This window comes from Falco biarmicus, chromosome 11, assembly GCF_023638135.1.
Source record: "Falco biarmicus isolate bFalBia1 chromosome 11, bFalBia1.pri, whole genome shotgun sequence".
Taxonomy (NCBI): Eukaryota; Metazoa; Chordata; class Aves; order Falconiformes; family Falconidae; genus Falco; species Falco biarmicus.
The window spans coordinates 16159187-16182001 of record NC_079298.1 but is presented as its reverse complement, the minus strand read 5'-3'; the positions used below and the strand labels follow the sequence as shown (position 1 = coordinate 16182001).

General features: G+C 38.5%; 2 protein-coding genes across 5 annotated transcripts in view; one reads left to right on the top strand and one right to left on the bottom strand.

The window, feature by feature from the left end:
• Window positions 1-19910, bottom strand: part of MIGA1 (mitoguardin 1) — a 40828-nt gene extending 20918 nt beyond the window's left edge. Inside the window, exons 1-7 of one of the 2 annotated variants that reach the window (XM_056355900.1) lie at window positions 19735-19910; window positions 18692-18862; window positions 15755-15932; window positions 15097-15233; window positions 14708-14834; window positions 14073-14209; window positions 13182-13305 (exon numbers count right to left, since the gene is read on the bottom strand). In XM_056355900.1, the coding sequence (XP_056211875.1) occupies window positions 13182-13305; window positions 14073-14209; window positions 14708-14834; window positions 15097-15233; window positions 15755-15932; window positions 18692-18790 (802 nt within the window). In that variant the 5' untranslated portion in view covers window positions 18791-18862; window positions 19735-19910. The remainder of the gene's footprint in view (window positions 1-13181; window positions 13306-14072; window positions 14210-14707; window positions 14835-15096; window positions 15234-15754; window positions 15933-18691; window positions 18863-19734) is intronic. The other variant, XM_056355899.1, reaches the window with a different exon arrangement.
• A 220-nt stretch (window positions 19911-20130) lies between these two features.
• USP33 (ubiquitin specific peptidase 33) overlaps window positions 20131-22815 on the top strand; it is a 42244-nt gene continuing 39559 nt past the window's right edge. Inside the window, exon 1 of one of the 3 annotated variants that reach the window (XR_008824638.1) lies at window positions 20131-20348. The gene's annotated coding sequence lies outside the window, so the exon portion shown is untranslated. The remainder of the gene's footprint in view (window positions 20349-22815) is intronic. The other 2 variants (XM_056355892.1, XM_056355893.1) reach the window with 2 other exon arrangements.

Below are 22815 nucleotides of genomic sequence, written 5' to 3'. Positions count from 1 at the left end.
GTACGATCATCCAGCGGTCAGTATGTGCTCCCACTTCCAGTAGGCTCTAGTTGCGAACACATGCTGCTCACCAGTATTTGACTAGGAAATCAGCAACAAAGCAGTCTAATGTAAAGGAATAACGGGGGGAAACTGAGTATAAGACAGCACCAAGGGCTTAGTCTTTGCAATTTCACCTTCCTCCTGGTATTCACAAAACTTTTGAAGGTAAGCTGTGGTTGAGCTAACTGCTGAGCCTTCCAATTATGTCCTTTAAAAATACCTAGTAGTTTTCATGCAGAGAATAATTTTCTGGTTTTGCGCAAATATAAGGCCAAGTCTTACTTCCCCAGCAAAAGTTGACTCAACAGAACTCTCATAATTGTTTCCAAGTACAGCTATAATCTTCAAGGTCCACATAAAAGCCTTCCACTAGAATACTCTCACATAGGTATAAAAAAGGCCCATTTTCCAAGGCACTGGATGCTTGCCTAATTATCATTATGCAAAACACAAGACGTTCTTCACTCACACTGTGTTCTGCATTTATTACTTTGATGTTATTCTTAAGATAAAAGGAGTCCAGCTGATTAAAAGCCGAATTAAAAGCATGTGTACAGATGACAGTAATAGATTCTTTATGCTTATATATAAATAAGCAGAGAACGTATATAAAAATTGAATAGTACAATCCATTAAGTTTACATATATAAGCAATAAAATGCACCTAAAAACCAAGATGTAGTGATTTGCAATATTTGTCATCTGGGGAAAGATGCAACTTGCCTAAAATAACCTTCTAATCTTCAAGAGATTTTCCACATACTTCAGAAAGAAATAGCAGCAATTTCTGGGATGTTTATAATAATTTGGTTATTTTCAGACCTTCAGGATACTGACTTTGTCCATAAAGTTGTATTAGCTGCTCCGCACCACATGTTTAATGATGCATAAAATAATACAACATGATTACTGCTCTTATATTCTTAAATAGTGAAATCAAGCACTTTGAATGCTTTCATCTAGCAAAGGTAGAGACAGCACAAAATACTTCATTTTCATCTCTCCAAGAAAAAAATCAGATATGCCTAACAAAGGAATTTAAGCACAATTTATTTCCTGTAATCCACAGACAAAGGTACATTAAATAATCCAAGAGTATTAGGAACTATGATATAGCTTTGACATTCTGGATATCAATATGGATATCAAATAATTCTTTCAAGATTTAAGTCTGCTAAACAACTCTTCCAAAATTTTGATAACTGAATTGGAATATTTTCTGATAGTTGCAAATTTTTTTAAGCAAAGAAATTATTAAAAGGCTAGAAATACAATTTTGTTATAGAGAATGTGACCTGTGAAAGCTGTCCCTGAATCATCATGGCATGCTTTATCGTAAAACGAAAACCTCAAAATAGAAAGACCTCACCATGAGGAACTCTGCAATTCAAACCCCAAGGAAGAGGCAGAGTAAGCACAAGTCATCCTAGATTGCCAAAATCTGAATTTTAAGAAAATAAATGCATATTTTATAGCCTGAAATAACACATCATATGTGTTGACAGCTGAGAAATCAGCTTAGTAAACACAAAATAAATGTACACATGTGTTCACTTCTCTGGTTTACTGCTCTGACTCTCTGCTTGACATCAACGTATCCCGAAACAGATTTGAGATGGGTATCCTGTGTAAACTAGATGTCACCGTTAGGTCTCTCCCTATCATGCAGCTTTTTGTTTCTTTTGTTATTTGTAACTGCACATAAGATCCTACATTTATAGAGGGTTACAATTTTCTGCAACTTCTTTTCTTTACCCTGAAGCTAAAAATTAGGGGATCTTCCCTCATTTTAAGGTTTAAATCCCTGTCCTTTACAGAACAATTTCATTTCTGACCACCCTCCTGTTTTCAAGTCTAACAGTTGAGGTAACAGTCTCTGTGCTTGTATTTGATTTCAGAGAGAGGATCTGGCAATCAAGTTTGCTCAGCCATCTAATCTGGACGGAGTCTATTTAGATGGATGTGCAACACAAAATTGACAGTTTCCTCTTCATAGGGGTACTCCCGTAGTTCAGAAATCACCACATCTATTTTGTTCACAACAAAGTCTAGTTTGAATTCCAGTGCTGCTTATTTTAAAACTTAGGCTGTCCACCAGGGATTTACAGCACAGCACTGTGAAGACTGCCAGATACCTTAGTCATCAGATTTGAACGTCACTGCCTTTTCTTAGTTCTTCACTTCCTTAGTTCTTCACATCCTAAAAACAAGCGCAACCTACTGCTATTTTTGTACAGACATTTTCTAGTGGCAATGGAATGGTCTGTTCAAGCACATTCAGTGTGATACTACATTAACTCATTGTGATGCAGAGCAGATTCAAAATGCAATGTCATGTTTACGAGAGAAGAGAGTACGAGGTTAACTTGGAGGTTTACATATTATCTAGAACTAGCTCCTTTAATACTTTCCCTATGCTACAGGCCTCTATAAGCAGCTTGGGTAAAAAAAAAAAAATCTTCTCACCAGATTTGAAAGAGAAGTCTCAAAAGTAAGTGAATTTGTCCCTTTGGTCTCACTTCTACTACAGCTGTGTAAATCTATTGAAATCAGTAAGTACTTAAAGCAAGACATTTACAAGAGCGCATTACTAACAGTATCCCTTGCTTCTTTCTAAGGCAGTTCATTGCCACCTTGGCTTTCCCACCACGCACCCTTCATAGAAGACAGTAGGAAGCACAGTGATAAGAAAGGACAAGAATAACAAAGAACAAACTGTTGCTCAGCTCCTGAAACTTGTTGCTTTACAAAGTTTCCAAACTTGCTGTATAAAAAAAGGAAACAGTAAACAGTTTAGTATGCTAGCACAGAGACTATTTTGCTGGACACAGCACAAGGGTATGGGACCATCCAACATGTTCTCTTCAAAGTGAGGCTTTAAACACAAGATTGCTGGAAAGGTTTTTTGCCAGCACATTATGCTTCAGGGATGTCAAGATTTCAAGGTGAGACAGACTGACAAAAGGAACCCACATATTCATTTGTTCTTCCATTAAAAGAAAAACACACTGTGTAGCAGTTGGCAATTCCACTTACATGTATGAAGACAGACTCAGAAAAGAAAGATCAATACCATTCTATCCCCAAAATTAACAGAAAGACAAAACCAACAGTGTAACTAATGACCCTCAGTGCAATAAACATTAAAAGATACAAATATATACATAAATATTTGATTCAGACTAACATTTGGATTCTGTACTGAGAATGGAGACTAGCATATATGACACAGTCAAACTCTTCAGAGGCAGCATAATAATCCTAATGTTCATTTGAATTTCAGGGCAGAACCGTTTTACAGAATTCTGCAGCCTCCAGTGAAACTGCTCATGAACGTGGCTTCTGCAAACCCAGCTGCACACAGACCACGGTTTAGGGACTTAAATTAGCAAGACACACATTTAACTTTAAACAATAAGACTTAAAGAATATCTTAAGTGCCCTACTGATTGGGGCCTGCTTGCATTCCACTTGCCCCAGCGAGTAGGAAAGAATGAGATAAGAGTCCTTAAAAAGTTGTACTGAATGAAGAGTTCTTCCTCCGGACCTTTAGTTTACTCAGTAACACCAGATTCCAAACAAATTAAAAAACAAATTAATAACATATAAGGTTGCTAAATGCATTAGTAACAACATATTATATGAATTATAATGTAAGTAATGATTAGTGCAACCTGACTCTGGAAGGTAGCTTGACACTGATTAGCAGCTACTCTAACAGATAGTTAAAGCTGCTATCTAGTCAACATATTAATTATCTGTGACAAAGTAAAATAAAGCAAAGTTTGAATAATAACATACATAATTTATGCTACCTGGAAATATGTATATGTTTACCTTTAAAAACTTGCAGCATAGTTGCATGTAGAACAAGGGCAGCTTTAAATAGCAGTAAGAGAAAATAAAGAATGATGTGATTGACATATGCTCTTTCATCAGCTACACTACAGCACTTCGCAACAAACAGGTTTATTAGGCAAGATGAGACATAGCGTGCAGATCAGATATACCACAAAATCAGAAAATTGACTGTAATTTATTAAAAAAGGTTTAGTTTGAGTCATCAAAAGGGAAATAAAACATCCTCAAACCCAGTTAAGTTTTTGTTACAATTTCGGTAATTAACTGCATAAATACATGCATGATTTGACACAGAAATAATAAATTTTCTCCCTCTGTTACTATTGTTCACAGAGCCTTTTGCTATAACTGGCCATAGAAGCAGATTTACTTCCACACAGAGGTTCAACTTTGAAACATTTCAAGCTGAAACAAGTTTAGGAAAATTACAAGATACAAAAAGGCCTTTAGGAAATAAATGCTTACCAAAGCTACTTGAGCCTCCTAGCTATAGAGTAAACAATTAAAAAAAACCCTCACAAACTCTATGTGTGGTAAATAGATGTGTATGTATTTATAGCTAGGGCTAAAAACCAAGCCCAGTAAACAGCAATTGCTGAAGACTGTGCTATGTGGATATGCTACAACCATTTCTGCCAGGCTGATGGGTCAGAGCCTTTGACTTAAATGGCAGCAAGATTTAAAGAGAGTAAACACATCAGTTAAGAGAAGTTACTTTTGCATGTGTCCACACAGACACAATGTGTTCATTTTAAGCCCTTGACAATAAATTGCAGGCAGAAGTTTATCTAGCTTAGTCCTAACTGAATGAATGAATAAAGGAACTTCGCGCAGAAAGTGACATTTGCCGATTTTGTATGATTCTGTCAGTATTCCCTTCAGATATTGTGCTCAAAAAGCGATTGTAAAAGCTTAAGATGTTGTTTCTGCAATTTCAAGATTAAGCTACCAAGCTAAAGAGAGCTGGTGACCTTTGAAGTCTTTTCAAACTCTAAACTATCACTGTCTGTATCTCCCCCATCCCATTCTGGCTCTCCTTCCTCCACATTACCCAAGAATGTTTCAGACAAGCCTCTCTTAAAAATAGACTTTATTGCAAGAAAAAATTGTTTTAATACAAGTTCTAAAACAGGAATTAGCCCTGTGGGCCAAAGCATGTTCTTGATCATCAGTTTATATAACCTCACACTGTGCTACTCCAGCCAGAAAAATAAACACTTATCCCACCCTCACTACTTGCCATCTGTCTGGTATATTTCTGACCTTTGGAATGTTTATACTTACAATGTATATAAATACATAGAAGTTAAGTATATATACATCCTTTTTAGTAAGAAAAAGAATTTGTAAACTATAACTTGTTAAAATATACACAAGAACATGCAAGGGGTGGGGGGAAGCAAAGAAAGCAACTTCTTGCCTTTGGAAGGCTGTTTCCACTTATTCCATACATCACTTCTGGAAAGTGTTCCAAATGAAGGCAAGTGGTTATTAAATCAAGCCTGATGTGTGGGGAAAAGAATCACTTTTCTTTACACAAAAAGAAGGTAAAATGTGATTATTTTTTTTTTAAATGGAGAAACTATCGACTAAGCACTAAAACAACCAAGAAAAAAAGATGTAAAAGGAACACTCAAATATATGCCTTTAAAGTAGTGTTAGTCATATGTGCTTGCTGTCGTGGGGTAAGTGATAAACACGCAGATAATACAGCATGAGTTAACTAGTCCTAGTTGAGTAGTATCATGGGGCACTAACTAGCATAAATTGCTGTACAAACGTTCCTTACTCCTGTAAGGAACAGGAGCAGCTTCATTATATTCCCCCCTTTTTCTCAGGGATTTAAAATTGATGGATAGAGAAGAACGAAAAAGACTGAGAATGGTAGTTAGAGCGTGCCCAGGTAACTATGTGGAACCAAGAAGATCGCGGTAAGGAGAGATCTGGGGGAGGAGACTATTGCAGTTGCTCACATGTTGTAAGGGATGAGCAGAAACAGCTGAGAGAGAGGTGGACTTTGTGTTAGGAGGGCTGAGGAGGGAAGCACCGTAACAGCTAACTGAACAAACTTGGGGAAATTAGATCAGGTAGATGGGTTGTGGCTCAATTATGAGCAGCCTTTAGCGTTAAAAGGAGAAATAGATTGTATTTCATTTGAAGAGATGCTCCTGAAAGAGAGAGAGCTCAAGGGAGAGCAATAATCTGGTCAGAAAAATGAGCAAAGGTAAGTTTTATAAACAAGTTAAGTCCCTGTGAGAGAAGCACGTTTTAAATGGACAAGGCAAGACAAGAGAACACACCAGGAGCCAAGAAGTGAGAAAGACAAAGGCTTTAACAGGAGTTTTGGTGTGGACAGAAAGAAGACAGGTTTCAGGGATGCCATTTAAGGAAAAGCAACAAGGTGTATAAATAGCCTACACAGTTGCACATAAGAGCAAAGCTGTTGGGCAGATGGTAACAAGGGTAGTCAGAAATCAGAAACTGACTCTCTTTCTGGTCTTATTGGAAGCGTTTTCAGAAATTTCTACCCTTATCACCCCCCAAGCTAACATACAGTAAGTGACCTTGAGCTCTCCAATGCTGGTTCAGTGTACAGTAAAACAGATTAGTTTGAGCCACTGCTGAAAAGACTTCAACTAATCTGTTTCACTGTGCAATGAAATGGCATCTAAACTTCAGCTTTTAAGATAAACGCAAACATACACTCCAGGTTATCAAATACCAACAAAGATACAGATCATCAAACACTGATCTTTTCCAGTACCAGCAATATCACTGCAGGTCCATGCAAAGCTATTTTGCGTTTTTAGTATAGTACTGCCAAAATTAAGAGTATTGCTGAGAAAGCCAAGCATTATAATCTTTTCATAGAAACGTTTGCAGAAATATTTTTGTTTACAGTTGTAAATTGAACTTTTAAACTACCAATCTTTACTATTCAACAATGTGCTTAGGTGCTTTTTGATAAAGAATTTTGCTGAAACCATTTAGAAAATGTTATTAATATTGGACAAATATACCTTTAAAGGAAAGCCTTAAATTTTATTGAGAGCAGAAGAAATACTACAATTCAAACACCTGCCCTTTGAAAATCTATTGTGAATCAGAAACATGGAGTTACAGCAATAAGTTGCAATACAAGAGACCTCACAGTAAAATGCAGTAAACTTCAGCAGTTTCTGAACTTCCACAAACTGTAATAGCTAAATTGTGTTCAAAATATGCATTTTTTAATAGGATTGGAATAACTTTTCTGGGCTTTTCCTCAGACTTAGTAATATTGTTTTCTTTCCTTTATAAAAGCATTTCTTGGGATGAATATCCTTTCACACTTAAAAAAGAAAAAGCTATTGTTTTCCTTTGTTTTGATTTCAGTTCTTTTCAGCCACTAGAAAAATGTTTTGTCCTTCTCCAAGAAATGAAGAAATTTAATGTAAATTTATCTTCAAGGAACACAAAGCAAGCAAGAGTTTTCAGGTTATCATAAAAAATATGCTACTTTGAAATTATTTTATAGTATGTACTACTAGAACAAACCCAAGTGAATTGCTACAAATTGCTCACCTCCTCAGTAGAGCCTTAGAATTATAAACAGAAACATTTCTTCTGCACAACCAAATAAAACATAATACTTCCAAACTAAATTTTTTCCATTAACATTTCAGAGGCAGGAAGGAAAATACAGGCCCTAGATATTAATTCATGGACAGTAAAACATTATAGAGGCCTGTGTTAATAAAATGGATAAACGTGAGCTTTCAACAGCTTCATTGATCATGCAAAGATTTTTGGTTTGTTTTAAGAGCAGTTGGAGAAAAGGTTTCAGATATGTAAATAAGGTCCCTGAAGAGTTTTGCCACTAGGTTAAAGGCTGTGCTTATTCTCTCCAAAATGCCAGGCATATCTTTGAGTGTGAGAAGAAAATTAAAAAAAGAAACAGACAAACCTTCCAACAAAACCATCCAACAGCACAGACCTACCTACTGCAGTAGTTCAAACAATTCACTTATTTTAAATTGTATAATTAATACAAAATAAAATGTAAATATTTTTAAATTGAAAATGTAATATAGATTTTAATATTATTATAAAAAACTTTAAGGGCCAGTGTACACAAGTCACCATTAGTTTGTGTGCCAGCATTCCTTTTTTCAGCAGAAATCAAAATAATAATATGAACTATTAGGAATTCAGTACTGACAAGGAGCCCTACAATTTGAGAATTTTCCCCTCTGACCTGCAATTCTGCTTGTAAGTAAAGCTATTGTTTCTCTCCTAACTCTTTGCATTCCTCCCAAGCTAGCTCTACTAACATTTCAGTCTGCTAGAAAAGATCTAAAAAGAAAAAAAAAAAAAAAAAAAAGGCAGGCGGAAAAAAAGAAAGAACTTTCTTCAAGGACACAGTAAAAGTATTGGAAGTTTTTAACCCTCTACTCTATCACATTCGCCACTCAGAAATAACAAGATGAATGTTTTCTTTCACAGTTTTCTGCCAGCTGCCTCCTTCCTGATTCAGTGGGGTTTATACCTGCCTCAGGAAAGCCTGTTTCTAGGCTCCCCATGTTGCTTCACAGTCCTAAGAGCATCAGCATAAAACCAGCAGCAGTTTAGCCCTACATATTCGGTTTAGTTTCATGTCCAGAAATATTTCTGCTACAGAAATCCTATTTTACCTTGTGGTTTATATGATAATTCTGAAAGTCCAGTGGAGAATGCAACAAACATAATTGCATTCCATTATTTCATCTGTTTAATATGCATGTCTTTTCCAGGGCTGTATTCATTGTTTATCACTTAACAATAGTTCACAGAGTTTAAAGTTATTATTTTTATTATTACTATTAATAGAATTCTACCCACAGGGAGAAAAGTTATTTATTTATACCTGCTGCATTGTTAAAAGTTGAATATTTAGATACATCACTTAACAATAGTTCACAGAGTTTAAAGTTATTATTTTTATTATTACTATTAATAGAATTCTACCCACAGGGAGAAAAGTTATTTATTTATACCTGCTGCATTGTTAAAAGTTGAATATTTAGATACATCTGGAAGAGAAAATATTTAATTTACATATAACTAGGAAAAAAAAAAAGAAGCATTAGGAGGGGCTCATTTACACAAAAATCAAAAGCCATCTAGACTACAGCAAACAATCACTTCAAGTGATGATTGCTTGCTCTGACAAGTCACCTTTTACCTGTCATAGTAGAGAGGAACAAAGCACCTCAGGCCACCTCATGAAAGTGTCATGAAAGACACTTGGAGCAACAAGCTATTGCATTCCAGCAGGGTCCCAGATCACTCACTGCTGACTCTCCAACGCGCTATGTTACCACAGTCTCCTCCAGAAGGCTGTTTCTCAAACCTGGTTTGCAAATTATTTATCCTGCCAACCAACTTCAACTAGTAAGTGAGATCACAAAATGAAAAATCAAGGCTGTGGTATCAATGGCAGCAGTAATTTCTTAATTTGATTAGGTAGAGGGAAATGATGATCTGGGAAGAACAACATTTAAAGCTATGGGGAAGGTGCAACATCTGTGACTAGCAGACAAGTAGGGGAGAGAGTGGTTTCACAGTAGCCCCAGACGTTTGACAGAAGTTTTTACAGAGAAAGCTGAAAACCAAAAACTGATGGAAAATTTTACCTTTGTAAGTTTCCTTCCTGACCAAATTTGGAGCGGATTATAACCCAGGGTTTCTGAATAAGAAGTGCTAGTCAGACATTTATGAACCAATCCTTTTGATAACACTTGATAGCACTTGTCTTAACTGCCAGAGCCCTGTCTCCAGCTGTGGCTAATCACAAGTGCTTCAGATGGAGAAAAGGGAAGAAAAATCCACAAACTGTAGCTAACCATCACATGTATCAGCAAAACATTTTCTGATTACTGTTGTGGGTCAACAGTTGAAACCCTGAAGGATAAGAGCTGGTTATAAGCATTCTAACAATAAGCTCCCAGTGTTATGAACCTACTAAAGACACAAAGGCTTTTTCTTGTTTGCTCCAAGGCCCATGAAAGAAGGAAAAAAACAGCAGTAGCAAGGGGAAACACTTAAATGACAGAAAGACTGCCATGACCATTTACCCCCAAATCCATCTCTTTCTCTCAAAGAGGAATAAAAGCATCCTTCAAAATAACATTCTTTTATATATATATATACACACATATATATATATATAATCTTTGTCCAAAACACTGAAATACCCTCAACACACTTCAGAGGCAACTTCAGAAACTTGGTTCACTTGAACCAGAAACTGGATCTTACGACTTTGACAACAAGGTCTACAAATCCCCCAGCACCACATACCTTTTCTATGTGTAAGTAGCTATTCAGAACAAGTAAAGCCACCTCTCAGTATTTTCTTCAATAAGAAGCTGGGCATACACAACTTAAACCACACGTTAGCTTATTTTTCCAAAACATGGATCATTTTTATGGCATGTTTTGTGCTGTCTAGTATTTCCCTATCTTCTGAAATATGAACAACAGAACTGGACAAAGTATTGTAAAACCATACAAAATCAAGATCTCACCTCTGCTTCTATGCTGACACTGTCTTTTTCACATAGCTGAAGAATAGCAATTTTTTTTCCTACAGCACTGTGCTGAGAGCTTACACTGACTATGATGCAAAATTTTCTTAATGCATTCCAAGAGTGTTTCTTTCTTATTTTTCTTCTAAAGCCTCTGGTCTATATGTAGGATCCATACTTGCCTGGATGCAAATGTAATTTGTTAGATTGTAAGTATTTAAACAGCTCTACAAATTATTTTATCATCAACTACATAGCTGCTAAATTACAGCGTTTGACCAAACATCTTCCCTAGAAAGCAAACTTTTCCCTCAATACTGGACAGAAGTCTAAACAAATGTTCACGTCAGTGAGCTAATTATCATCTATGCTATAGTTACGAACTGGCACTAATTACAGCTTTTATTATGTTGTCTGTGGTAACAAATACAAATTAGAACTCTGGGTGTCGGAGTTTTGGGGTTAGTTGGTTGTTTTTTAAGATTTAGAAGTAAATTGGCAATTTCCCAATCGTTTGGAACATTTTCTACTTTCCAAGATTAGTGAATAGTAAATGATGGATTAGGGTGCTTTCTTTATCCAGCTTCTTTAAGAAGTTTTGGGTATAAATCATCCAGGACTACTGATTCTGATTTAACAGATGCTGCTTTTTTCGCCACAAATACACATTCCTGCAGAGCAGAGGTACCTTTACTTCTGTTTTTGTTCAGAACTGTCATTTGCATTTTGCAGTAGGATATTATTCTTGTTCTTAGCAGTCTAAAGAATGCTGTACGATATTTCTTTTGGCCATCAGGATTTCATAATTTTCTCGGACTTGCTTATTCCTTTGACACTTGTAATACATGCTCATGTGTGTACACATGCACACACAAAAACAGGGAAAAAGTGATCAATGTTTATAATAGCATACTTCCTAAAAGAGTAATGCAAAGCTTTGAGCAGAAATGAAACAAAGTAAGCATTACACGTACATTTTGGGGTAGTAAAGGAAAGTCTGTTGACAGCAGCTTTCATTTTATTTCACTAGATTACCAAATACAAAAACAAAGGAAAAAAAAAAAAAGATGGTGTGTGTGAATCTGTAAGACACCCTCTAGAATTATCTCAAACATACTTTTCTGTCTCTCCCAGGAAAGTTACCAAAAAGCTCTCAACAACATCCTACTTCAAACTTTCATACACTACACTCAGTGTCATATCCTACAGGAAAGTAAATTATCCGAGAGATTTTGAGTGGTGAAATGGTTTTATATCAAATATTGAACGAAAACATCCTCTGTATTAAATCTTCCAAGCACCACAGTGCTTGGTACCAGATGATGCTCTCCTGTTTTTGTTCTAAAACATTCTGCAAAAGTGAAGCATTCTTTAATATATTACTTGCTGTTCAAGCCACAAATTCAAGGTAATGATGAAAAAGCTCCATATCCTGAACAGTGAAAACACTACTCACTAAACCATTTCACTACTTGTTTTCCTCACTCATCTGGGCCAGCACAAATAAAATTCATAATAAAGTAACAGACATCTACTCAAGAGATCACAGATGACTCCTACAAAAAACATCTGAAAGAAATTAAATTCCCAGAACATTCTTGGTAAACAAGAATCTGGTTATCACATCTAAGAAAAACAAAATACCAATTTAAAATACGTCCAGGGTAACCAAGCAAAAAAATAACTAAACACAATAAACATTACATTGAGTTCTTTGAACACCATTTTATTAATTTTGCCTAAAGACAGAAATTATAAAAACCCTAATTCAATAATTTATATACAATGCAACAATTTTATTTAGGGCTTATGGCTTCAGACATCAAAATGAACCATCAAACGCTTTTCTGCTTTAAGAATTACATTAACAGGTGTATGAGATATGTCAGAAAGCCAACTCTGACCTAAATATAATTCCCACCTTACTCAGAGCTGTATTTAGTAGTTCCAGGAGAATATGAAGGCTAAGAGATGAGAGTACTGCCACCTCGTGCCAGTCAAGCTGAAGCCTAACAAACAAGATTACTGACTAAAACGAATCCCAGAACATGTTCTGCCTTTAGAGCCTGACAGTTGAGATCAGAAGCTTGATCTTGAATTATGAAAGAGTGTAATAGTTTAAGAACATCTTAAACCAATTCTTTAAATAAAAATAATCAAACTACCTGTACTTAATCAGCATGCCTGGCAGCAACTACTCATATATGCCATTTTAACATCCTGGGTTTAGTCACTCATAACTGTGATAAATTTCAATCACCCCAGATAAGAGCTTTGGTAACGGGTATCTGTTTCAGACTAAATCTTTCTGATTTTGTTTTGTTTTTTTTTGTAAAAAATCATAACAAACCAAAGAAAAAGTACATGCATACACAGTTTGACAGTTCAAAAGACTTTTGAAACTCTCTAATATACCCATGGTATAAAGTGTCTATATTCTTACGGCATAAATATCTAAATAACCAAAGCAACATAAACTTTAGAGACTTAAGAAATATTATGAAAATTCTCAAGTATACTGACAAGCCACAAAGAAGAACATTTCCTCTCAGTCCATGCTTATCTAAAATATAAGGGTTATATCAAGCATTACCCAATAATGTAAAGAACATGAACTTTTTTCTGCTTATTTACTGATAAATATAATTCTGCTTAGTGGATATTTCACCATCCCCACCCATCCCCGAGGCATTATTACAAGCAATAAAAATGTAGAACAGGAGTACTCACCAATATCATTAGCTAGAGAACCAGGATCAGAGGCCCCAAGGGTAGCTTCAAACTCCTCCTGAAGACGATAAGCTCTTTGAAGAAGAGATTCAAGCTTATGAATGAATTCAGCACTAATGATATCCTGCAAGAAGACAGACATTAGAAGATTTTCTATTTGTTTAAATTCTGTAAGATTCCTTTATAAAATCTAAGAATATTAAGCTTTCAAAGAACAAATTGTGCCACATTAATTTCCTACAAACTGTACAAGTACACTGTCAGATGACTACTTCAACATCCAGAATACACACACTTTTCTAAACGTACATATATTTAGTGTAATAAAAATGAAATCTAATTTTTAAATGCTTTAAAATTGTATGTATGTTTACTACACTAGAAATAATGAAAGCTACACAGGTGTATGTTTATTTAAAAATATTTTTAGCTTTTAGTTCATAAAAACGAAGGAATACAAATAAAGTTCAAGCACATTATTTGTGAATATTCAGAAATTTATCATCTTGCTCAAATGTTTATCTTTGCTAAGCAGATATCCTCTCACATAGTTGTAAAAGAAAGAGATGACCCAAGGTATTTTGTGCAGAGAACCAGTATGCTTGGTAGCTTGATAACATCACACAGAAGCAAACACTGATGCAACAGCAATTGCCAAAAAATAAGTAACGCCAATTTCCTCTTCCCATCCTCCTCCAAATAACCAACCAAAAAAAATAAAAATCAAAAGGAACAAAAAGTTAGGTGTCCTTTAAATGCAATACCACTAAATTGGAAATTAGAATTCATTCTCAGATTTGGTAATCAAATTAGAAGTTGAAAAGATTCAGGTAACAAAATGCAATGCATTGTCAGGGCAGCAACAGTAGAGTACAGATTGCATATACTCACTTCTACACTTTCTTCTGCAATTGCGTCTCCTGCTCCCAGCTTAATGGAGCCACAACTTGCTTCGTCTTCAACTTGCCTGTTACGGAAAGTTAGTGCCTGCTCCCATCGACGCAGCGCTTCTTCGAAAAGTTCCATACCTAGGGGAGAACACGAATACCTCCACTTCATCAAATACGCAGCTTCCATATGTATTCACATTTCAGAGTTGCAGAAAACTATGTAGCTAATAAGCTTGAGAGCGCACTAATAGCAGAGATGTAAGTTTTTAAAACAGCAATTCCCAGTCTTAAAAAAAATTAAAAAAATATAAAAGATACCTGCCTTTGTAATGAGATAAGAAAGTTCACAATATTATTAAAGCAACAGTGCTCAATGTATTCTTTCCTATTTAATTTATAAAATAATTTTATGGATTACTACTACATATATAGAAATTAAGAAAAAGCTCATTTTGAAAAACTAACTCTAGATCAAGTAAGATTTCACTGTCCTATGGAAATGTTCTGAGACATATGCCAACAGGGCACTGTGAAAGAACACCACAATAATACTGTGTAAGCGTCACTTTGCAGTAAAATCAAGAAATTGTTCACATTCATTGTTGGTAGATGCTGAATATTCTTATGACGACTTACCCATCAAATACAAATTTTCAGGTGTGGTCACTGGAATATTGACAAGCTTAATATCGTCTTCATCTGCTTTATCCCAGGAATTAGAATTGGCACAAGCACAACTGTGACAAGAGGTGGCACTCTGAACCTTAAAAAAAAAACCCACACACCCAAGTTTTGAAGGGCTGTTATACAGAGTATCCTTAAATCTACATTCCTGCCAAAGTACATTACATCCAAGCTATCAGTCTACAAATTGTTTTCACTATGTAGTAAGTACAATGGCCTTGTCAGCATCTCTAGCCTTCTTGCGCTTGTTTAGGAAAGTTGTTTCAGCTCAGTGAAACCATTAGGTATATGTTCAGTGCAAGTTAACAGACATTCAGAAGTCTTAAACCAGTTCTACTTACCGAGGCCAGGCTTTGAACTGAACCAGAGTATTTACTGAAAAGTCCTCCATTTGCATAGATACAAGACTGAGATCCTTTTTCCTTAGCAGAGCTCAGAGAAAGAGTCAAGTTTTGCCGGCTACTGGAACAACTAGAACCTAAGAAATACACTGACTTTAAAGCTGCTGCCATCTCAAAACATTGTACCTTTCATTAGCAAGATCTATCAAGAATTGCATTTACTTTTTTCACTAAAATCCAGTTTAAAAGCAAACAACAATTACTCTTATATTTACAGTTCTACATGGGAAACTACAAATTACAACAGTCAATATCTGTAACAATAACCATGCATTTCAGCATAATTATTTTCCCATCCTATAAAAAAATCACATCTGCTTTCCTTAATATTGAGGTATGTCGACAAGAATGGCAAACATCACCATTAATATTTTACTTAATTGATATGTTACCTTTGAAAACAAGACCAGCTTATTTAGAAGACACTAATTTTATTCCTAATTTGCACAATTTCTACTTAAACAATTTGAAACTAATCAGTATTAAAGGAAAATTGTTTTACTACTGAGCAGTTATGCACACCCATCCCCTCAAACCCCTTTTCTTCTTCTCCAAGAAAACACAGAAAAAAAACAACCTTAGGGGCTCCTTCATGTACCTTTTTCTGATGCAGCTGCTTTGGTACACTCTAATACCAAATGACTTGGTTCCCATAGTGGCACTTTCTTGTTCTTCTTTCCACGTCTTCTTTTAAAGTGATGGGCCAGAAAAATAACGGATATTGCACTCACTGCTGTTACCGTGAAAAGCTTCTTTAACCCAGGGGAAAGCTTTATCTGAAAATAAAAGTGTGTGACATCACTGGAAATATATGCTTCTTAACTCCCACCTTTCCTCCTACCCTCCTTTTGGCGTGTTCAATCTAGGCTATAGCTTGCCTGAGGGTGATAAGAGAAGCTGCTCTCACGTAGCCTGAGAAACAACCAACTCTGAGTAAGGACAGACTAACTGCTTCTCAAAATTTGCAAGGACCAATAGGTGACAGAGTTTACAAAGGGTTGGTGCGACAGAGTGGGTGGCTGCAGAGAGACATACTGCAGCGCCCAGAACTACATGAATGGTAGGAATCTAAGTAAATTACTTTAAAACCTCTTTTTTTGTTTATTTCCTTCTAATGCCAGGACAAGACAGGGCTTCAATTAATCCTCCACTGAAGAGAAACTCACCCTTCACAACAAGACTATTTCTTGCACTGTTAAAGACTGGAGGATCCTAAAGCTAACATTTACATGGTATTTCAGTTTGGGAAGAACATGTATTATAAGATATTTCTCTAAATAAACCATTCTTTTTTAATTGTTACCTTTTATTTTGGACATAGATCAGTCATAAGTTTACAGACATTTAAATTAGCAAATAAGAACCACATATACCAGCAACTGGAATTAAAAACCATTAACAAAGTTTATGAAATTCCAAGTGACAAGATACACAAAGAAGAAAAGAGCCACTTAACTGGAAGCTAGAGTCCATATTCACAAAATCTTTGTGAAATCTATGCTGCTTGAGAAAGACTGCTGGGAGACAACCAGATCTGCAGTCCTTGGAGCTAACATGGTGTTTCTGTAACATGTTTCCTCACACGAGAAAGAGCTGGCCACACAGAGTACCACCGCAGTCTGGCAGTCCCTGGTTGCTGTGCAATTTGTTAATACCATCAGAGTTTTATTTAATTTAAAGAAGCGTTGAAAGCTTTCTCTGCACTACTGAGTTTGCAATCAGCAAGTCAAACACCTTTGACTTGAGAACCCTGTCCTTAGTGGTACTGTATCTTGACCAAGGCTGAAAACCTAGCACTGCACTCTGCGAGGAAAAGGAAATCCCTGAAACCTAGCACAAACACATACTTACATAAGGCTACTGTGTTTCACAGAGAAGAGTTAATAATCAAATAACTGAGATTAAAACCTTGAAGCTTACAGAATTAAATGCTAGAACTAAAGTTTCCAAGAACTGTAAGTGGATTATCTTTTTTGTATGTCTGTGCCTACAAACAGGATCATAACTAAATTAACAGTGAAATGAAAACCTCTAAGTAGAGGAAAGTTAATAGCTGCACATAATGGAGTTGCACATGGTATTTAAAAAAAAATATGAACATGCTACAACATAAAAAAAAGTGATCTTGCAGTGAAAATTTTAAATTATTCCAAATACAGAAAAAATGTGAAAATAAACAGATGTAGGTAAGACTCAGAAAACCTCATTCTTTTATATGCAATAAAACTCTGAAAAGCATTTAAATGCAAATGTGACAAATTACATAGCTTTTGCTTACAAGCACCTAATTCAATAAGAATAAAATACAGTCATATCAAAGACATCGGGTTTAAAAGCAGAGCTTTATTAGGATTCGCTAACATATATTTTGTAAAGACACTTATTGGCAATCCTAATGATAAACATTTTTTTCTTTTTTAGTTATCCTTGTCAATGATTGAGCATACACAGAACGGGAAAAAAAGTAATCTATTGGACCATATTTTGTACAGCAAACTAGAAACTTTTTTTTCTTCTCCTGTGTATTGTGGCATCAGCACATGGCTCACACCTCAAGAAATATATTCTCTGAGGGATACAACTGACGTCTTAACATTTTCTCAAGTAATTCTGACTTGTTTCACTCTATCATTTATCACAAACATAGTTACTGGCAACTGACATCTCTCCTCTCTGAATCTCTACAACACAATTACAGCTCCTCCTCCCTGCCTTTGAAGTGAAGATGCTCTAGGGACAAATTGTGTGATTCCCTGCAGACAAGGAGTATCAGCTTGACCATACTTTCAGCTTTTGTCAAACTGAAAATTAAGACCATAATGCACTCTTTGCTCAGATTGAAGTGGCTGTTAACCACGTTGCTAATATCAATGAAAGAAAATAAATCTGTAAAAAGAAATACTGTGATTAACAGAGCCTTAAGGTTTTTTTTGAAGATGATCTTTCCTTAAGTAAACCAAACAAAATCAGTAAAAGACCTGAATGGGTTTTAAAAAGTCTGCTTTTAAAGAATCACTGCCTTGTTTTAGTCACGTGCCACTTATTTAATCAAACAGAAGTGACTCGAAAAGTAGAACAAGGATTTTTAATTTACATTAATGAATTATCATTCAGATAAATTCAGTGAGTGGTACTAGCAATCTAGAAAGTATTTCAGACCACACTCAAAATTCAATGACAGCTATGTTTAGATTTTAAATACCTAATAACATTCTGCCAAAAAAAAAAAAAAGACAACTTGAGGATTTTAATGTTTGATTTAATAAGAATCAATATGCTGTTGCAAAATTAAGACATACAGACATTGCAGATAAAGCAATCTCTTCAGTCCGATGTATGATGATGCACTAAGTGTTTATTAGCAGAAAAAGACAAAAACCCCACTTACTTAAGTTCAATGTTCTAAACAAACTAAAAATGAAGGTATTTGGTACAGAGTTAATCCCTATTAAGGTCAGAAAACCAAGTACAATGCTGCAATTAAACTTCTAAACACATAATGGAAGTGACAATATTTAGATAATGTATACATTACCTGGTTAAGAGAATAATACCATGAAAGGGGAAGATGAAACACCCGTAAAGCTACTGTCTTCAGAGAAAATCGCGCTTCAGTAACAGTTTCTTCTGACATGGCTCCTTCACTCCCATAACCTCATTAAATGGAACTACCTTGAAAGCAGTCACAGATGGTCTCTGGAATACTCTGTCAAATGAAGGATACATACTAAATTATGCCACCGAAGTCCAGGACATTCTTCTGCAAGCCTGAATCCCTTACACAACAGGTACATGACTTGTTCAATTGACAGTGCTGACTAGAGACAAGACTTGCATTTAAGGAGAAGACAGCAACCTTGCTGGCTCAGTTTAGGCCCCATTCCTCCCACCTGCTCTGTGCAGAGTCGTGGATATGAACAACCAGGATCTACAGAGCACTCAGTTTGCTCTTACTAGCTGGCATCCCACCCACCATACCCCCTCAGCCACACACTGCGACAGCCCTGTTTCTAAGACCACTACTGTAGGAATAACGTAGGTGCCAGCTAAGAGTTAAAAGCTTTGAGAGCAGCCTGGAAAAGTTTATCTCGTTCAGAGCTTCAGTTCTTTTGCAGACACCCTGCATAATAAACACCACACCCTGACGTCATCCCCCCCACGAGGAGGCACGGGCTCCCTTACTCCCCGGTGCCAAACACGAGGCGAAGCCCCTGAGGTGTGACATCCAGGCCGCCAGCACGGCACGGGGCGAGGGGAAGGCAAAGGGCGGGCCCGGCGGGCCGGCTCCCCCCGCCGCCGGACACGGAGCGGGGCCCGCCCGGCCTCAGAGGGGCAGCGACCCCGGCCCCGGGCTGCGGCCACCTCCGCCCGGCACTGCCGAGCCCTCCCCAGGCAAGGCAGCCCCGGCACCACCGCCGGGAGAGCCCGAAACCTGCGGCGCCTCGGGTGGGCGACGGACAGAGCCGAGGTGCTGGCCCCTCGCACCCCGCAGCCCCCCAGGCAAAGGCAGCGCGCCTCTCCCTGGGCCCGGGCCGGGCCCTGCCGCCCGGCAGCCCCATGGCTGCCACCCCGGGTTACCTGCCGAGCACCGGGCAGCAGCCCCGGCCCCTCGCGGGCGGCTCCCTCCCCGCTCCGGCGCTGCTAGGAGACCGGCAGCACAGCTTCTTCCGGGCCAGCGAGAAGCGGCCGAGGTCGGCAGGAGACAGCCCCTGTCGTCACGTGAGAGTGACCCGCTCCGTTAGGAGTCCGCGTCGGCCATCTTTACGCAGGGCAGCCTTCTCCTGCGGGCGGCGGGGCAGGGAGGGAGAGAGCCTGGCGCCGTCATCTTTGTGCAGGGCGGCGCTCACGTGAGCCGCGGAGAGGCTCGGCGCGGCCATCTTTGTGCGGGGCGCGTCCCGCGACCGGTGCTGCCCCAGCTGCGGCCGGTGGGCGTCTGTCTGCGTGAGGAGGCGCCGGTGGAGCTGCGGCCGCGGCCTGGGCGCGCCTGCTCCGCTGCGGCAGCCTCCTGCACCGCTCCGTCCTGGGCCGCGGAGCGCCGCCCGCCCACCAGGGCCGCTGTCCCCGGAGGCTGCCATTCGCCATCCGTGTAAGCCGCGGGGCTGGCCGCGGCCCGCCTTAGCTCCGGGCTCGGCGCACGGTGCATCTTCTCGGCCGTTTCGGTGACGGGGGGGGTTCCGCCGACGGCGGGGAAGGTGGGTCGGGTGCGGTGCCTGTGAGGGACAGTGGGCGGTGGCCGCGGCCGGTCTCCCCGAACCGTGCGGCTCGGCCCGCTGGGCGTGTTGGCACGGGCATGGCCGCCGCCGGCGGAGCCGTACCGGGGGCCGGGGCGCCGCGCTCCCGCGGGGCTGGGCGGGGGGCGGGGGCCGTGCGCGGCCTGTCTTCCGGGCCGGGCTGGGCCGGGCCGGGCTGGGCAGGGCAACCGAGCGGGGCGGCGGGGCCCGGGCCGGCCGCTCCCAGCCCGCGGGGCGCCGTGCGGGGCGGGCGCTGCTGCCCGCCGGGACCGGCCGCGGGGCGGCCCCCGCAAATACCGGCCGCAGCTGAAGCCGCGCAGCGATGGTGGTGCAGATGTGACGCGATTCCTAAAAATAATTTGGTTCTAAGTTACTCTGTTCGTTCCCTGAAGCGTGTATATGTTTTATCGCCGTGTACGGGGGATGGAGCAAAAAAGGCCGGTGTAGCACCTGGTGGAAAATCACCGCAGGCTTCTCCTGCGTCCAGGCAAAGCCTGAGTCGGGGAAATCCTCTTAGGAACATAAAGGTCAGCTGCTGGGTTTCCGAGTTAGTTTTTAACGTGGTGGAAGGAATGAATGGATGGTCTGCACACTGAAAAGCAATATAAAATGAAAAATGTTTAACCTGTGAGAGGCTATACCCTCAACTCAAACATTTTTTTTATGTTCTCTCTCTTTGGAAACAATACATCATGACAGAAAAAAAAAATCTAATGGAAGTGACTTAAAAAAATTGTGTCTTGCTTGAGCAGATAGCTCTTCGTGCCTGAAGAGAGAGACCAGGTGTCTTTCATAAGCTTACTGAACGAGCTTTTGTCATTTATGGGGAAAATACCAGGGTTTACTATAAACAGAAGTTTTTTACCAGAGTTAGCGCTAGTTGTTGTCATTTTTTTTCAAGAAAATGGGATACACTTGTGTATAGAATTGATAGATTAAAAAAGGTAGAAATAGGGAGGGATGGGAGATGAAAATCAAAACCACCTACTGATTAACAGAATATAAAGGAACGTAGGGTGTGCAATTAAGGTTAGCCTCCCTGTTTCTTGACCCAAGAAATCTATTCTCAAGTTTGGTAGCAATATTATTCACATACATTGTTATGCTGAAGTAATTTCTGTAATAAATTGTGAAAGAGTCCAGTAAAGTTTTTGAAGAATAACACAGTTCTTTAAAAAACTGATAGGATGACATACATCTTAAAAACCTTAATGCATGTGTCTAAGGCTTCAGTGGTCACTTGTGGTCAGAGTAAAGGTGGGTTTTTTCTAAAGTGCGAAGAATATCCATATAACAAGTAATTACTAAAGTTCTAGAGCTCTTTCCCATTGTAAGTAATGTTCAGATACAAAATTGCACCCCTGTCTCATTCTCACTTTTGTTGCCATAAAGTAAAAATGAATGTTAAATGCAGTAGTTCAGTGCATCACTAGTAAAATAACTATGAGTGCAAGTAAGAAGCCTGAACTTAGACCTTGCTAGTTTGATATGCTGCTACTCAGAGTTGCACAGGCAAAATAATAACAGCTGGTAATGGAGATATGATTACTGCTTCAGGTGATTGCTGTCTTCAGAATACTTCCTTTATTCTTAAAATCTTCTACCAGCATTCCTTTAGTAAACTCTGAAAAATTATCTGACAGAATGGCTGATGTATTTAGGGACATCAATGGGATGAAGATATGTAGTTGTTTATTTCAACATCTATTGAAGTGTTAACTACTGTTACTAGACAGATCAAAGCATTGAATTTAATTCAAAAAAACTTTGAGAGAATTTTAAATCCGTTATGTTTCTTTAGGAAATATTAGGCTCCCTGCATGAGCCTAAGATCATTTGCAAGATCAGTTGAATTATCTTAGTGTCTCATGGGATCTTTCTGTGTGTGCAATAGGTCTTCCATGGTAGTCACCACACAAGTCTAATGCCATGGAATTCTGCTGAATAATACATAGGTTCAAGATAAGTGTTACAAGCTTTTGTGCTTTTTTTTCCCCTTTGAACATTAAACAGTTCACTTAGTTGAATGATGTAACATGATGCATTGAAATAGGTGGGCTGAAACAAACCTTTCAGTGGAAACAATGGGGAGAGCTAGCAACAGACTGCAAAGTTCTCTCCCAAATACATGAGAAGCTTATTGTATGAATGTGATCGTAAACAGTTAGGGTGAAAGCTTGAGTTATGTTGCAGTTCACTTTTAGTTCATTCTTAACCTCATAGTGAAACAAATGTGCTTCTTGTATCCTGTGTATGTATGTCCATGGTTTTCAGCTTGGGATTTTTGTAAGGCTGCCGTGAGACCATGGAATACTTCTGAAGGGTCCCTGCAAGGTGACAGAAATAGTTTTGTTGCCATGGGACATGTGATTGCTGTCTAAGTATTCCCATCTCAATAATTTTTTAGAGTTCTGCAGCATGAGGAAAG